Source organism: Monopterus albus, unplaced genomic scaffold (genome assembly GCF_001952655.1).
Source record: "Monopterus albus unplaced genomic scaffold, M_albus_1.0 scaffold394.1, whole genome shotgun sequence".
Taxonomy (NCBI): domain Eukaryota; kingdom Metazoa; phylum Chordata; class Actinopteri; order Synbranchiformes; family Synbranchidae; genus Monopterus; species Monopterus albus.
In genome coordinates, this window is record NW_018128274.1 from 527,685 (window position 1) to 546,200 (window position 18,516).

Genomic DNA, 18,516 nt, shown 5'->3' on the forward strand with positions numbered 1-18,516 from the left:
CGTTCCAAGAGCATCAAAACAGAGAAAGAAGTGGAAGACACTCTCCCTAAAGGCTTAGTTGGCCCTAGCTCTGCTGTACCAGTCCAGATTGAAGGCATTTACACTAAAGCTATACTCGATACTGGTTCTCAAGTCACTCTGCTCTATAGATCCTTCTACGACAGATACCTGACGCACTTGCCATTGACACCTGTCAGCTCTTTGCAAATATGGGGTCTCAGTCCTGCTGATTACCCGTATGATGGCTGTTTGTCAATCAAGCTGGAGTTCAGGGAAGCCGATGTAGGAGTGACGGAGACCATTGATGCACTGGCACTCGTCTGCCCCGACCCAGTTGTGAAAGATAACAAAGTACATGCATATTCTGAGTTATTTGAAGTAATATCATTTCTGGGAAAACTCCAATTGATGTTTTAAAGGTGAGGATCATACTGAACCCTAGACAAAGTTTCTTACATTGGAATGTCTCTTTTGCCAATTTGTTTTTTGAGTTTAGAGGGGTATGCACTAAGTAGCTATTCCCTTACTATAACGAGCCGGGTGGCAAAAGGGTTACACTTGTTACAGAGGAAGAAAGTGAAAGTGAAGTTCAAGGAGCCTGATTAATCATAACAGATACCAGTAGAAACAGAATACAAGAATTGTGTGATTTAAACAGCTGACTGTGGACATTATGCTTCAATAAAAACACCAGAGGGGACAAAAATACACATGTAGCATAAAAAATGAGAGGGTTCTATGGGAAACATATGTCTCATAGATTCAGTGTGGCTTGTTTGACATAATGGAATTCTATCTGCAGCGTGAGACAGACGTAGAAAACGCTTTCCAGTGCATTTTACCAGCTAGGTTTGTATGACATGAAATATCTTGAGATTTCGCTTGGGCTTTTTTACATTTTAAAAGCCAAACAATTTATTTAATAATAGAAAACACAATGGACAGATTAATCAAAAATGAACATAATCATTTGCTGCAGAACTATGATGTTCCACATATTCCATTACACTCCATTTCTGAAATGTTCAGCCTGCAATATGAAATGACTTATTCTGCTGGCAAAACTAAATGTCAGCATCCCCTGCTGTCCACTACACCAGAATAGAGTGCCTGGCTTAACACAGCCACTAGGACAAATGATGCTCCAGCTATTACTGAACTACTAGACTGCATGTCAGGGGTGTGGCTCAGGAGGTAGAGCAGGTTGTTTGGAAAAATTAGCAATTCGATTCCCAGCTTGTCTAGTCCACATGTCGAAGTGTCCTTGACCGGTGATGACACCAGTGTGTGAATGTATGAGTGCTTGGGAGTATGAATGGCCAAATACTGTGAAAGTGTGTTGAGTGTGCTGCCATGCATAGAAAAGCGCTATACAAGCGTGAGACTGTTTACCATGTCTACTATACCACTGCACAATTTGTTGCTCCATGCATGCAAAGCATTTGTAAAATGTCTTAAATAAAAAAAAATCACCATGAAGAAAAGAAACTTGTTACACTACAACGACCAACTGGAATCTTCCTTATGATTTATTTTCAGTCATTTCTGTAACTCAGTAGTACTCAAACATTTTTTGTCATTCCCCACTTAAGAGGGTGGGCGAATTTTCAAGCCCCACTTGTCAAAAAACGAAATTGGCCAATTTTTAACTTTGAAATGTATTGAAATATCAAATAACACCAAGTTCAAAACAGATAAAATATAAGTGCAACTGTATCGTTTGACAGGGGGATAGTTTTCAATTTTGCACCACTTGCCTCATCCAGCATAACCTACACCATGTCTACAGCAGCAGGCAGAATGAGCTGCTCAACAATTGTGTGGGATTTTTTGCACTGTGCAATTCTGTATGCAACTTTGAAGGAAGCCATTTGTGCTTTGCTGTTCACTGATGCAGATTTTACCATGCGATTTTCCTGCTGGTGGTATTCTGCCAGCCGAGTGGCTTATTAACGTGACTGGGGTGTGTTGTCTTTAAATGTCTTCTTAATTTGTTGGGTCTCATGCTGTCTGCTGCCAGCGGTTTAAGGCACAAGACACACATGGGTCTCTCCTCTGCCCCCACCATTCCCACCGTGAATCCAAGCGCAAGATAAGCTTCATCATATTTTCTTTTCGGCTGGCTTTTTGGTTGATAAGGCTACTGCCTGTCGTTTCTTTGTCTGCTTGCGCTGAATCGCCTACTTTTTTTGTGGTCCATGTAACAAATTTATCCATTTATGTTATTATGCCCAATACATACACTATTGGCCCTCTGTGTGAACGTTTCCTTATACTGTTGCGCGGCAGTTAACATGCCCACGTTAAACCGTTATTGTTGCACTATGGTTCCACTTTTTTCTCCCAGGCCCCGAACTGATGTTAGTTTAATTTACATGTATTAATGACCCATTTCTAATTTTTTCCATTCATTGCGCCCCACCTGTCATGTCTTTATGCCCCACACTTTGAGAACCACTGCTGTAACTAAAGTTTAGTGATGCATTTTAAAAGCAGAAATCTTTAAAACTGTAATGATTTAATTTTTTCAATTTACATAATTTTTCAAAGTTTGCAAGACACAGTCATTTCCACTATAATTAAACTTTCAACTGTTTTCAGCATTATCTGATCAACTGTTTGGCCACAAAATCAATTACAATTTCACAAATGCCAAGCTGAAATATTCAAATGTCTTATTTTGACCTACTAGAAGTTAACTGCAAAAATGTAACAACATTCTAATACCAATACTATTTGTATTTTGTAAAGAATATTTAATAGTTTTGTCATTTAATGGGTGTGGTTAACACAGGTGATTCAGATTCATAAATTTGGACCCTGCCTTCCTCTGACTGGATGATATTAGGATGCATCTTCTGGGCACCGATGGTGTATATAAGTGGAAGGAGACGTTTACTGACATACTTAATGAAGGTTATATAGGCCGAAGTGTTATATATCTAATAAATTATTCAGCCTAAGTAAGATAGTGTGTGGGATTTTTTACATTTTACTGTTCCCTCCAATGCACCTTTTGGACACTCAGGTGTGCAGATTTATTTTCATTATTTTTCAGGCCTCCGAGCACCTGAAAGATGCTCTATTAAATCTCATAAAAGGCTAGGAAAACCAGCAAATATTCACATTAGAGATGTTGGAACCAGAGAGCATTGGGCCTTTTTACATAAATACAATTTTGATTATGAAAACTGTTAATGGACTGTATTGTCATTTCGCCAACCATTAAACATATGACCGAATTAGCTATTCATGGTTCCTGTTTGCATTGCACCCGTGGAAGTACAGATATCTGTCACTGCACTACCTTTATACAAAACAGAGTTTAAAAATGTGACTTTTATTTGGCAAATTCTGGAGTTAGCAAAATGCATTCAATGTGAAGTTTTTATTCAACTAGAAAGTCCAAAATTATAATTAGACAAACAGATGAAGAAGAAAGCACTTACGAATACTGTGTGAGTTTCTGAAGGTTGTTGTTTTTATTGATGGGGTAATGCACTCCCAGGTGGATCAGCTTCTCCAGGGCCTCATAGATAAAGATGATGCAGATCAGCGCAGCAAAAGCTTCTTCAGTGAAACGTGTGATGTAACAGACAAGCGAGCTGGCGTCCGTGGCCACTAGCAGTAGACAGAAGAAGGCCGTCCATAGGCCAATACAGGCCCTCAAGGAGAGGTAAGAAAGGCCATAATCCCTGAGAGAGACAGGACACACAGACACACACGGACACACACAGAGGGTGAAAAGAAGGATAGGTAAAGGTAACTGGCATCTCTACTGAAGCATAAAACACACATCTCCCATCAAAATGGATATATTATGCTATAACAAGTGTTGAACAAAAGTGCCTACTTGCAGAACTTAAAGAGGATCTTCTCAAAGACAAGAACAGGCCCTGTGCTGCCCATGATGGTGAGGGGCTGACCAGCAAAAAGAGAGTACGCTATTCCAGTCATGGAAGCCCCAAACAGGGACTCAATAGCACTCTGAAAACATGGGAAATAATGCTATGATTCATAGAATGCATCTTCTGGGCACCGTGACTGTCTGTCCAAAATCTCAAGATAAGACAGGAACATAGTCTCTTATGAGAACAACGTTGCTGCTTACCACACGTCCCTCAGTGGCCTCACCCAGGAGTCCTCCAAAGGTGATGACAGGCGACATGCAGGCGCAGTAGAGGAAGAGGAAGGAGGCCAGACACTGCAGGCTGATCGCATCTGTGTAGTCGGAAAGGTAGTGAGGAGCCTTTCGCTTGATATCCAAAATAAACCCGCCAAAGAACCTGCAGAGAAACGAGCTTTATAAGGATCAAGCCAACACATACAGTAACTTACAATATACTGTATTGTATATTTGAAATGGGAGAAACAGCCCGCTCCAGTTTTAACAGTTTTGCTGATTCTCATTTATATACTTTAAATTAATTGTTTGAAATTTTTCTCTACACTATACTATGCTAAGCTAATCCAGAGTTCGACATTAACTCTTGCCCACTTGTCTGGGCAAGTAAACGATGTTCAGGCAAGTGGAATGTGTCATGCAGTTGCCCCACCAGGCAAGTAAAAGATATGGGTTGGTCTGCATATTTTTCCTTGCTGGAAACAGCTGTTGCTGTTAGCCATCTACTAGAGGGTGGATACCCGAACTGAGCCTGACAGGACCCTGTCGGTACCTGAGGGTCTGAGTTGGGTTCAACCACGCAGGTCAAACTTTAGGCTAAACTGGTGTAACTGCATTGTAAACAAATTCATGCTTTTTCATTAGTGTAGGCAAATTTAAAGTGCTAGGCCTATTAAAAATTAAAATGATGAACTTCTTAAGTGCATGACAACTCTATCCATGATTTTAGATACACAAGGTGCAAAAAGAAAAACACCACACAATCTCAATAAATCAGGCTCAGTTTGGACATAAAATATAGTATGCTTATTGGGTTCAGGTTGGGTTCGGCCACAACACTGTCAGACTTGGCTCGGGTTCAGACAGAAATATGCGGCTCGATCCATGCTCTGATTCACCAATAGTACATACCTGTACAGCATGCTCTCAGATGTAGTCTTTTTAAATGAAGAAAAAAAAAATTAGGAAACACCAGCACTCCAGGGTTAGGAAGTGAAACAACAAAACAACTTCTTTCACAGCTGGTCTGAAATTCTTTAATAGGCCTACATTTGCCATTTTAGACAAGCAAGTTTGATTCTCGGGCAAGGAAAACATCTCAGCTCCTTGCCGAAAGGAGAGAGTAAAAGCTACCATCACCTGTAAACTTAACACATAATCTCATTTTTTATACTCCGAATAAAACCTGAAGTGGACCAGCAACCAGTAGAAACTTTTACCCTTCAGTTTTTGTAAGCATTAAACAATGGGACACAGTTGCCTTTAAAACAAGCTGAGCTATGCTGTTGCCTATGTCCAGTTTTATTTTTATCAGACAGATGTTAGAGTGGTGTCAATCTTCTCATCTGACTTTCAGAAAGAAAGTGAAAAAGCGTATTTCCTGTAGCATCAAACAGCTCCTAACAACAAACTGTATCATGTTCTGACACTGCATTGATTCAGACTGTATCACCTGCAGTATGGTGGCACTTCATTCTACTGCTGAACATATGCTTAAACAGGGCAGAGGATCAGCTCCTCCTTTTTCAGGGTATTTATAGCATTACTCGTGAACCACAAGACAAAATATTAAAAAGCGGTAAAATACACCCATCTGCGTTGTACAGTAGGAAAGCGTATGTCCATTTGTCAGCTTGTGCATTCATGGATACTGGAAGTGGTTGCTATGGCAACAGTGGGAGGGACGTTATCCTTATTTCAGTCTGAGCAATGCCATGTCCCAAGGGGTGGTGGTGGTTAAGGGGTGGACAGTCAGTTTAATAACTGGGATTGGGCTTCAGCCCAAACTTAGCAGGGATGAGAGCCTGAAGCGCAGCATACCGCAGCTCAGCAGCAGCCCATCACTCACTCCTCTGCTATTAAACCACTGAGATGTACACTAAATACCTCTGCGCACTGCGTTATCATTTCACTGTGCCAAGCTGGGGAGCCAAAAATCCCCTGATAGTCACAAGGAAATTTCTGGATGATGACATCAGGCTATTTTTCCTGTTTAATCCCTTCTGCATGTCTCAGTAATTGCTTTGTGAAATCATAGTTTTGCACCTGAAAATTAATGTGAAACTCTTGAGGTCAAGATGCTTCATGTCTGCCTTCATTCTGCACAGGAATAACAAGAGGCAAAATTTGAATTCTTAGAAGTTTTTGCCAAACATTTCTACATCTGCACTGGGTTGCATTAGCTATTTGTAAATCCTTCACTAAGGTTGTGTGTAAAATCATTCCCAAGTTTCCAACTATCTAATCCTTCATAAATGTAGATATGACATATGATATGATGTCATTTATATATTGTATGCAGACAAAGAAATACTCAAAGTGTTAAATAATATATTATTGTTGCTATACTGGAGAATGTGAGGTAGGATCCTTGGATAACTTAGTAAAGCTGAAACAAAAAGTCTCTGTGGAGTTAATGGGTGAGGAATGATAATGGGCCAGTAGGCTAATCAGTTTCTTAAGAGAGCAAAATTTATAGTTTGGGAAAGGGAGGAAGCTAACAGGCCAAAAGAATGGCACAACGAGGAGCTCAGAGAGCACCTGACTGTACATTGCACATCATCCTGTGTTTCTCCTCCACTTACTTCCCAGTGCGCTGCAGCTCAGGACCACCATGCCCCCCGTGTTCCTCCGACTCTACAAGATCTGTCACTCCGTTGGGAACAGGAGGAATCTTCCTCTTTTCCTGTGTGGTTAAGATTACTGTCAGTCAATTGTAGGCTGTTGGTCATCATCATAAGGACAATTCTGAGGTCATCAGCGTAACAATTTAACTGCACAGTTGAATGTCATTAAATCACCACAGGAGCCTAATGACAAAGAGGAAAAGACAAATAAGATTTTAAACAACCTCACTATTTTTATAATCATCTGTAGCACCCTTTTTGTTAGATAACAAAATTTCTCTCCCAAACAAGTTGGTGGCTTGCATTTCAAAGTAGACCAAAATAACTAATCAGACCAAAATAAAAAATCACTTGTGTTTTTGAGAGGATTGAGAGCAGAACCCTAGGGAGCAGCTTCAAAGCACAGAGTAATACACAGTTGAGATTAGAACACAGACGTTTAAATATTTCTCAAAAAGCAGAAGGTACTCAGACATGTTATGACAGCATAGTAATATACAGGGAGAATTGATGGACCATGTCAGACTTTTAACCAAGTTGTTTTTTGATCTAAAAAAAAAAAAAAGCACACCTGAGAGGGCACATTTTTAGGAGGCTCTATTCTGATGGAGGGGTCCCACTCTCCGGGGGGTAACACTGTCACCTGGTCCAGAAACTCATCAATGCCTGCTACCAGGTCATTCCTGTCTTTGGCCTTGTAAGCAACATCATGGAAAATCTGTGGAGGAGATAATGGGAGAGACAACGATTGAAATAATTATTGCTTTAATTGTTGGGTCTGTACTTCTATCATGCTGGACCACTGAGTGCATTTTCATGGATTTACAGATGGAGACTCATAAAAGTGCCATAAAGGGTTTGCCAGGGAAACTAATACTCCTGTCTCCATATACAGGAGTATAAGGAAAACTACCTACTGAATCTAGTCAGTGTTTTTAGTCTGTTTTTTCATAAACAGCTTATTGGAATACTGAAAATGATTCTTGCTTGCAATGGATGAAAAGCAAATCACAGTGATAGCTACAGTTCATTCCCATGTATGATGAAGTAGGTTGACATCCACACACATCTATTTTCATACATCCCAGAGGACAGCTGCCAGTGAAAAAAAGCAACATCTGGCTCTGATGTTTCATTAGATCATAACTGCACTGTGGGAAATCTTGTCACTCTGTTGATCCTCAAAAGCCTAGAAGATGGACTTCTGACTTATGGGATGGTTTCCTCCCCTCTAAGCTACCCTAATACCACAAAAATATCTCATAATCATTATTCCAACTATTAGTTGACCTTAAATATTATGCCATCCCTGGGTAGGCTAGTTGTTGAGGCGCAGCACTCTCGCCGCTGCGCCCCCGGGTTCGAATCAGGGTTGTGTCAGGAAGGGCATCTGTCGTAAAACACATGCCAAATGTCAACATGCAAGTCGTCAGTGTGACGATTTGCTGTGGTGACTCCTAAATGGAAAAAGCCGAAAGTGACTTTCTTCCTTTCAGTTGACCTTAAATATATAGGTTTGAATCTCTCCTGGGATAATTACATCTCTAGAGCCTCTTGTTCTTCTTTAAAATATCTACAGTAAGCAAAGGGATATAACGATACCAAAAACTCACAGTACAGTATCACCATGATAAGTCCACAATATGATATTTATCACAATATTTAAAAATGCCCTTTACTAAATAATACATCCGTGTTTTTTATGGTTTTCCTTTTAACTTAAAATGCTGCTGCTTTCTTTCTTTATTAAAGCATAAGTAACTATCCATGAGCTAAGCATGTGCAAAAACCTGGCATGAATTGTCACTGGCACTGAACACTGAATGTCCCTGACATCCAGTGATGAAATTAAGTACACTTTTGAAGTACTTATGTTTACATTCCATGTCCATTTTCTACCACTTTACACTTGTACTTCTACATTTTAAAGGGAAATGTTCAAGTTATTACTTTACTAGAGTTACTGAACAGATTTCATACAAATTATACGATCAGCCTGTAGCATGTACTGCATTGTTCAGTTTAAGAATCTTTCTCATATCCTGTCATTTGAGTCTGGAATCAAGTCTAGACTAAAATGTCATACTTAAAAAAAGAAAATCTACATGTGTATTAGGAATAATTTAACCTGTTTTTATATGAATCACTTTGTTTAAAGAATTTTCTAGTGTTCTACAGTTACAAACCTTAATTTCTAGAACATTTGTTAAATAAGCTGATTTAAATTAAAGAAAAGAATGGCATATTTTTACTACACTGCAGCATAAGATTTTTAGGATTTAACTATAGACATTATAATACAGTACGTACATTGAGATTTGTGCCAGTTAGAAAGCTCAGTGCTTGAGTACTTAAAATGAGCTCCATCTTCACTAACTATAACAAAGGCCTCACCTCATCAGTCATTAGGGTTGCAATTGAACGGCCAATTTCATGATACTGTGGACCTTTGCCCATAGGGCCAAGCAGGATGAAAAGAAACCTGTTCAGCAGAGAGAACAACAAATTTTAGTTAAAAGTCCTTTTTATAATGAAGCATTCACAGGTGTATCATATCTATCCAGACCTGACACAGAATACAGAAGTTAAGAAACAGAATTGAGTATGGATGCTCTGATGCCGATACCAGCATCAGGTCTAATACCACCCTACAGTGCTGTACTCGCTACTCATAAAAGTTGTCTGATACAATAGAGAGAGTAATTAGTCAAACACCAGTTGACGAAACAACACAACAACAAACTTGCAGAAATGTGGCATCTCCCCATGATCAAAATGTCCAGCAGAGAGGACAGGATGGAGCCACAGACAGCAGCCAGTTTAAAGTATAAATATGTCACCACATTAAACATTTTAATTGCCGGCTGTGCTCCTAAACTGTGATGTTTTGGTCAGGGGGTTGTGAAATCATTACATCCTAACACAGGGTCATACTCCTACAAAGGTTCAGAGCCACTGTATTACAATATGCTGTGTAGCAGGCTACAGAAATTCAGTCAGTTACTTGTTATTCAATAGGAATGGCAGCATTGCTGTGTTTGTTATTATAGAAAGTTTTCGGTAATTTGCACAGCATTCTGTTACATAGGATATTTTATTCAATCACTGTCAGAAAGTAAATCTCATGAAATAAAAAACTGTATCTAAAGTCATTGCACTTTTATGGTAATTGTAGTTTTTATAGTAGAAACATTGCATCATTGTCTACTTGTATCGGTACTCAGTATCAGTACTTGTACATGGTCTGAAAAAACTGGTATTGGTGCATGCCTAGAAATAAGCAGTTCATGTATTACCTAGTGGTGATGGGAACCTCGGCCAGGCCACTGAGCAGCACAGCAGGAGCCAGGCGGACAAAGGCCACCACAGGGCGGTCTAAGAATTCCAGCTCACCCACCAGGACGTTGGATGCCTCAGCACCAGGAGGGATCTTCTTCATGAAGTGGAGGTCAATCTGTGAGACCCACAGAAACCAAAACAAGAATACAGTGCATCTTTGGACAAATGATTAGTATAAATGTTAGTATGGGGTGATGTAATATGGGGTGATGTAGTGGTAGAGGGATTGGGAGGGGTTATTACAGTATCACCAATTATTAAAATACAAATCCAAAATACAGGCTGAATCTGACTATAATGGCTCACACAACAAAAGAAAACAAGCATTTCACATGCAACCCAATCTTGGTTAAATACACAGCACCTAGTTGCGTGTCTAGCTATCGGTGTCTGTAGATAAACAGCAATATCAGTGGTGGGTCCGGTTGCTCACCTTGCTGAAGTCAACAGAACTGTTTTCTCGGCTGACGTCCTGTTTGCCTTCAGTGCTGGCCGGCTGGGCCAGAGGTGAGACTGTTTGGCCTGTCAGGCAGAATCGGAAAACAACAGCATGTCAGTTCCAGGGAGGCTCAGCCTATAGCAATACTATTATCCCACGCAAAGACAAAGGTCTCCAGTGAGTGACTACATGGTACAATTACATACTCTGAAAAATGTGATACAGCAGTGGGCCCTTTTGTTGTAGGTGCTACACCTTTCCTGATGAAAAGATACAACCCTAGTAACAAAAGTTACAATACTGTATCTTTTCCAGAGACATTGTTAAATATTAAGACCATTTGAAGAATGACATTCCCAAATCAGATTTAGTAAACTAAAAGAGGTTCAGTCTTTAACTTTGAAGTTTTAAAATTTCCATGTATTGATTAATAGGAGCTCATTTCAATTCATTTTCATTCTGTTGAAACAAAGTCAAAGATTGCTCCTTTTAAAAATTCTGCTTTCGAGCAATTTATTGTGATATGAAAGTACTAGTGGCAGGAAATCAAAGCACCTGAAGAGAATGTTAAAATGAGGCTTGTTCAGATGCTGGCTGTTTCAGTCAGTCTGTGATGCTAACACAATAGTTTGACCTTTTGGGAAATATGCTTATACAGTTTCTTGTTGAGAGTTGGGTGAAAAGACTGATACCTCTCTTATGACTGTCCATTAATTATGAAGCTATAACCATTAGCCAGCTAGCTTAGCTTAGCTAACTGGAAACAGCTAGCCAGACTCTGTCTAGTGCTAATAAAATCCACTTCTAAAGCATAATTAAGAACAGCTGATATCTTGTCAATTTAATCTGTAATAACCCAAATAAATTACTGTTTTACACCCCCAATAAACACATGGGATATAAGATATACTATATATTAATGAGCTTTAGAGGTGCTGTTAGCCGTTTCTCCATGCTCCAGTCTCTATGTTAAGATAACAGGCTACTGGCCATAGATTCACAGATAGTGCACAGACATATTTAGCTTGGCAAGAAAGTAAATAAACATATATCCTAAAATGTTGAATTATTCCTTTAATTAACCAGTCAAAATGCAACAAAATGAAAATTATTTTGGCTGTTATTATTTTACACACTGAATTTAAAGTGAATAACTACCAATATGAGTAATTAGCAATGAGTTTAGAATATGAAGTCGTACAAAGTTTCTACAGTTTCTAGTAATCAAACACACTGATGAAAATGACAAATGAGGAGAGTATTATCAAAAAATGGCACATGCATGTTTTGCCACTCATAAATACTAATTCTAGCAAATGACTACCACTTACCTAAAGATGCTGAAAGCAGTCTATAAAAAACTTATGCATATGTAATACCATCAACCTTTCTTGTTAATGTCTCACTTTTAATCTCTCTTGATGACACTCTCTTCTTTTACAGTAATGTGTTCCTTTATGTACTATTACTACTAGTAACGTATGTCTATACTTTTAGTGTTAAGCATCTGCTAAGGCATCTGGGTTGCCTGTGCAAATTTCAGGATCTGTATCTTCCTGTGAGATGGGACAGTAGCCCATTGCAACTGCCTTAAGAACTCTAAGACCTTTGATCTTGGTTTTGCCAAAAGGCGTTTCTGGGCTCATGTTGCCATGCATCCTAGAGGAGTTCAAAAGTGATTGAGGGGTGGACAGATGTGACATGTAACACACAGACTGTGGTGGTGCCACATGGGAAAATGTTTTTTTGTGCAGGACATTCTTGTGGAGTATATTTTCAGGGAGAATTTAAATAGAGGTAGAGTTACTAGTTAAGTGAATGGCACACATGCACACAAACATGCATAATACAGCAGACAAGAACAAACATGGAGAAACACAAACAAGAGGAGAAAATGAGATCAAATTGCAGTAAAACCACAAGTCACAAATGGACACTGGGAAAAAAACATGCAAAGGGTTACATCTTTATATATACAGTATCTAGTATGTTTAATATATAAACATGCAAAGGGTTACATCTTTATATATTAAACATACTAGATACTGTATATGCATACAACCACATATATGGTCACCACAGAGGATACAGGAAAGACTGCAGTCTTGGAAACTGACATGTGTGTGTGTAGTTGTGATCATTTGCTCACCATTCTTGTCCATGGAATGAGGCTCGGACTGTTTCTTGCCGATATCTGCAAAGGAGCGTACAATTGGGATGCGGTTGGCCAGTTTCTTGTGGTTTTGATGGTGGTGCTGTTTGAGTAAGGCATCACGGATCTTCATCCTGGCATCCAGACCTAAAGGGCCTAACATCTCATGTTGATCCAGAACCATATCTGTGAAATATAAACAGAAATACACAGATGTATGTTTCCAATAAAAGATGGACAAACCCTCTGTGACATCACCCATTAGTTTTCTGAAGACCAGTTTTAAATCTCAAATCTGGCCATCACCATCTTGGTAGTGCTTCACTCCACCTGCTTTGGCTAATGCAAAAAAGGGCAAAGAGGTGGAGTGAAGCACTACCAAGATGGTGACCACCTGATTTGATTTCTAAAACAGCTCTTCTAGACAATTAAGGGCTAGCCACCTGTGGTGGGACCCTCTTGCCTGTCACTTAAAGTGGCCATGCCCTTAATTATGCAGGACTTTTTGCCCCAGAATAATTTAAATGGGAGAGTTATATAAAAAATCACCTCCCATACACTTGTCATGGAAGGAGAAATTAGCCATAGAGACCAAAACAGTTTTTGTACCATCCAAAACTAAAACAGCTCTCTTATTCCTTCCTAAAGCACTGCCAGCTGCTACTAGCATACAGCACACACCTGCATCTCAAATTGAACTGTCTTTGGTCAAGCTGCATTGTGGGATATATAGGCATCAGGTTTTGACCATAAACAAGAATGCATGGCATAAAAAATGCAATGTCTCTGGTTCTGCTGCAGTGAGTTTAAGCTCTTCATCTTGCATCTATTGTGAGACTGACAGTGCTATAAAAGTGCTACTGTATGCTAAATCAGTGGAGTACTTAAAAAAGTAAATATGTGCATCATCTGCATAATTATGGTAAAATCCTTTGTTGTTTTCAGTAATCTGAGAAGAAAAGCCCCCCATTTACCTGCAATCTCCTCCAGTGAGTTCGCCCTCATATCCAGCATCACAGTGCCATTCATGATGCAGCTACGAAGCTCAAAAAGACTATGTAGAGACAGAGTGGCTACGTAGGGTTTACTCCACCGCTCTCCACCATCCTCAACATCCTCCTCAAATTTAAGCCATCTGCACATGGAAAAAACATTAACATGTCTGAATGACAAAAATCACTAAATGATAAAAGCAGGCATTCAGACATAAACAGAATCAAAGTCTCAGGTTCAACAGAGGAAAACAGTTAAGAGCCCATGTAGCTGACTGCTGCGATGTACCTTGCTGTCTCTTTCCATTCCGCATCCTCACCCTCCCTGACGCAAATTTCGTCCAGCTCGGTGAACAGGGCATGGGGGATGTGTTCCTCATCACCATCCTCTGTCCCCAAGAGAAACTGCACCCTTTGAGCTGGTGTGTCTACTGCAACCAATGGGAGAGGCAGAGGACAAGCGGTGATAAGGAAAAGGAGGAGAAAAGGAAAGATTATTGATGAAAACATAAGTAGTGATGTTAATGGGTAAAAACTTCTTGAGTGAAATGTACATCTACATATATTTTAGGCAACTTGAACTTGCTGAAGTTTTCTCCAGTCCATCTCAGACACCTACTGTGAGAGGGGGATTCTCGTCCATCATCAACTGAAGAGTCCCTCTCCTTGGACCTCTTCCTGTGTCTGTGTCCGTGGTGACGGTGACGCCGGTGCGAGCGCCTGCCCAGGGGTACATGAACCCCAATGTACAGAGTGCGGTGACCTGGAGACACCACAAAGGAGACAAAGTTTGACTTTTTGGTCTGTGGGTGCTGCTGTGGGTTTGTGGGTAAAGTGAAGTTTCAGAAAAAGTAAGGAGAAAACTAGCTGTATGTTAAAGTGTATTTACAGTTTGGGGCTGTACTGCTGTATTCATTCACCGCTAATTGTTGTTAGTATCAAATAAATTATGTATGTCAGAAAGAAGAAAGAGGAGAGAATGACTGCTCATGAAGCACATTTCACAATAAAAGGAACATTCCTGCAGATAGGAACAGTAAAGTAGCAGAGCAAAACATATGGATGGAGCAGTAGAGCTTTAAGGTCCATGAGTCAGGACAGAAATAACTCTCCTCCTCCAGGCCTAAACTACTGCTGATGTCACACAATGTTATTTCTCTTTCATTTTGCTGCCACGTTTCAGTGGCATTCAGTCAGTCAGGGCTTGATTTCACACAGTGATGAGTGATATGCTGAGCTTCAGTGTTTCATATCCATAAGTGTTTGTATGCATATTAGTGTATATATATATGCTGTCACAAGGCCACTGAGAACAGTCGTTTCTGACTGGCTGGGGGTCTCTTTATACAACTGACTCTGAGGTAGCAGCACAATTGCTATTAATTCATTCTCATAGCTACACTGACTTGACTGCATATTTATTTTATTGTGCAAACATAAAACTTAAATTCTTATACTCTTAGGGCTCTTTCAGACTCTATGCAAGCTACACACAGCCACTGCTTATGTAAATATATACTTGCCTGACCCTTGTGTCTACAGCTGTGTTTTACGTAGTTTGTGTATAGAGTCTGAAACAACCCTTGTAAGAATAAAAATATGGCCCTATTTCATGTAGCTACTGTACCAGTTCAGTTATGGTGGCAGTAGGGATTGTTGTGATGGCTTTGTTGGTGCCTGTTGGGTTAAGTGTAGGCAGTTTATCCATTATTCTCTGCCTCATATCAGTGGCTGTGCCCTCTAGTAGAGGGGGTTTGGTGGATGAGTAGCCTACTGCTATTGTTGGTTGTCCATCTCGTTGTTCTTCTTCTGCAATCTTACCATTACACTATCCAGCCATTTTTTTAAACTCAGGAATTTTTAAACAGCTGGTCATTGTAGTTTTTAGGCAACATTACTCAAGCAGTAATACTTCAATAAATGCTTAAAATCACAGTGGAAACAGATCATATCAAGCTGACTTTTTCCTTTTATCCCAAATGAAAGTGTATGAGATGGGGTGGCAGGGTTGAAAGGTGCAGTGCAGTTTGGACACAGATAACTTCAGAGGACCTCCTTCCCGTACATGGTGCAGATGCAGCTTCACTGTCACCACAGCGCCAGGCAGAGAGCTAGTCATTACTGTGACCATCATCACAGGATGAAGGCCCTTATGATGAAAGCACAGTGTCACCAGCAGAAAGTCACAATCAAAGAGCGACATCTTTTTTGTCTGCCTCAGTGAAGGTTGCAAGGCAACAAAAATAGAACAGATACTGATAAAGGAACAGATTCTACTTCACTTATATTAATTGAACATTATAGTCAAAGGAGTTGTAATGTTTTCCCAAGTAATGTCCATCCATCCATACAACTTCCTCTGTTTATCTGGAACCAGATCGCGGGGGCAGCAGTCTAAGCAAAGATGCCCAGACTTCCCTCTCCCTAGACACTTCCTCCAGCTCCTCTGGGGGGATACCGAGGCGTTCCCAGGCCAGCCGAAAAACATAGTCCCTGTTGTGTGTCCTGGGTCTTCCCCAGGGCCTCCTCCCGGTGGGACATGCCCAGAACTCCTCCCTAGGAAGGCGCCCAGGAGGCATCCAAAACAGATGCCCGAGCCACCTCAGCTGGCTCCTCTCGATGTGGAGGAGCAGCGGTTCTACTCTGAGCTCCTCCCGGGTGACCGAGCTCCTCACCCTATCTCTAAGGGAGCGCCCGGCCACCCTGCAGAGAAAGCTCATTTCGGCCACCTGTATCCGGGATCTTGCCCTTTCGGTCATGACCATAGGTGAGAGCCAGAACGTAGATCGACCAGTAAATTGAGAGCTTCGCCACAACGGACTGGTACATTGACCACATTACTGCAGAAGCTGCACCAATCCGCCTGTCAATCTCCCGTTCCATCCTTCCCTCACTCATGAACAAGACCCCAAGATACTTAAACTTCTCCACTTGAGGCAGGAACTCTCCACCAACCTGAAGGGAACAAGCCTCCCTTTTCTGACTGAGAACCATGGCCTTGGACTTGGAGGTGCTGATTCTCATCCCAGCTGTTTCACACTCGGCTGCAAACCATCCCAGTGCACACCGAAGGTCCTGGCTTGATGGAGCCAACAGGACAACATCATCCACAAAAAGCAGAGACGAGATCCTGTGTTCCCCAAACCAGACTCCCTCCGGCCCCTGGCTGCACCTAGAAATTCTGTCCATAAAAATGATGAACAGAACCGGTGACAAAGGGCAGCTCTGCTGGAGTCCAACATGCACCGGGAACAAGTCTGACTTACTGCTGGCAATGCAAACCAAGCTCCTGCTCCGGTCATACAGGGACCGGACGGCCCTCAATAGAGGGTCCACTGCATTACAATGCATGGAGTGTGCATGAACAGACCTGACCAGAGCTGATTCTGCATCAACAGACGTGACGAGTCTGCTTCTCATCTAATTATTGTTGAAAACAGTGTTACCTTCTAAAAGTTAGACACACACAAGCCTACTTGCTAGAACCTCTTACGCGCGTGAACGTATATATGCGCATGACAAAACGCACGTAAATTCACACACAGCCAAACTGCATCCATATAAGTTCAATAGTAATACACAATTTATCATTTTTATTCATCATTAGCAAGGCATCCTTGCAAAAAACAATGAGAAAAGTGTGAAATTTGGAAGAATTTATCTGCATGGTTTGATTGCAAGTTGAAAGTCAATGGTTGAAAATAAAACTATGCATGGAGATATTGTTTTGAGGTGTCATGGGGTATTTTTAGACTCAAAAATAGCGTTTTAATGGTTTTCAATGGGGACAAATGTGTCCCTAGGGCCTTTTATGGATGTATTTTTTGTGACTGTGCACTGCAAAAAAAAAAAGCATCAAAATGATGCTGCCAATCATTGACCCATCTAAGTTATCTTGATAATTCAAATATTTTACTTGGAATAAACAAGACATTACATTCAAAAATGTATTTAATTAGAAAAATGATTTGACTACAACATTATGGCTCAATGCCCAAGTTTAAATTTAATCAAATTACACTGTTCCTTACATCATAAAATGTGTCATTTTGTCTTAGGTCAAATGGACCCATTTTCAGATTTTTACTAAAAGAAAAATGACAAAAGAAAAAAGCTGTTGACCTGAAACTACATGGACTATACATTATATTTACGTATAAATAGCTCTTGATTGTAGTGTGTCATTTCATCTTCAATTGTCCAGCACCATGAGCTAAAGGTACACTGCTCAGAAGGCCTTAGGTCTATTTTTAGCAGAGAGTGAGAGAGATAATGGAGGGGAAGAAGAGGATGTCTCAGAATATGAGGACAATACTGAAGAAACTTCTGAATATGAGAGTGAATTTGAGGATGAAGACTCTACAGATCTCACTGCTGGAGGAGCCCCACAGCCAACTACATCCAAGAATGGCCAGATTGAATGGTTTTCATCTCCAATGGGTGAAGCCCCTGTTTCAGCTGCTTGGGGAGGCGACAGTGGTGCGGGGGAGGAAACAGTGGTGCGGTGGGTAGAGCAGTCATCTCCCAACCAGAAGGTTGAAGGTTCGAATGTTGGTGCCGGCAGTCCACATGTCAAAGTGTCCTTGGGCAAGACACTGAACCCCACCATTGCCCCCGATGGTTAGAGCCATCGGTTGAGGTGGTGCCGCAGATGGCTGCCATTGGTTCTGTAACATACTTGGCCAATAAAGGTGATTATCCTTATCCTTAACAAAATAAGGATGGTACCAGGACCCACATGAATGGCTGTGACACATGTTCATGATATAGTGTCATCATTTGAACTGCTGATTCCTCAATCAATCCAGAAAATCATTCTGGACATGACCAACCTTGAGGGAAGA

The 18,516-nt window shown here is 40.7% G+C and overlaps 1 protein-coding gene across 5 annotated transcripts in view; it reads right to left on the reverse strand.

The window, feature by feature from the left end:
* Positions 1–18,516, reverse strand: part of LOC109951520 (sodium-driven chloride bicarbonate exchanger-like) — a 64,722-nt gene that overhangs the window by 11,514 nt on the left and 34,692 nt on the right. For 3 of the 5 annotated variants that reach the window (XM_020586076.1, XM_020586072.1, XM_020586074.1), the window contains 12 exons: positions 14,292–14,435; positions 13,962–14,103; positions 13,655–13,815; positions 12,678–12,866; positions 10,523–10,611; positions 10,047–10,204; positions 9,145–9,232; positions 7,322–7,468; positions 6,709–6,809; positions 4,112–4,286; positions 3,854–3,987; positions 3,450–3,695 (listed from right to left, as the gene is read on the reverse strand). In XM_020586076.1, the coding sequence (XP_020441732.1) occupies positions 3,450–3,695; positions 3,854–3,987; positions 4,112–4,286; positions 6,709–6,809; positions 7,322–7,468; positions 9,145–9,232; positions 10,047–10,204; positions 10,523–10,611; positions 12,678–12,866; positions 13,655–13,815; positions 13,962–14,103; positions 14,292–14,435 (1,774 nt within the window). Of the gene's footprint in view, positions 1–3,449; positions 3,696–3,853; positions 3,988–4,111; positions 4,287–6,708; positions 6,810–7,321; positions 7,469–9,144; positions 9,233–10,046; positions 10,205–10,522; positions 10,612–12,677; positions 12,867–13,654; positions 13,816–13,961; positions 14,104–14,291; positions 14,436–17,826; positions 18,202–18,516 lie in introns of those variants that run through there. The other 2 variants (XM_020586075.1, XM_020586073.1) reach the window with 2 other exon arrangements.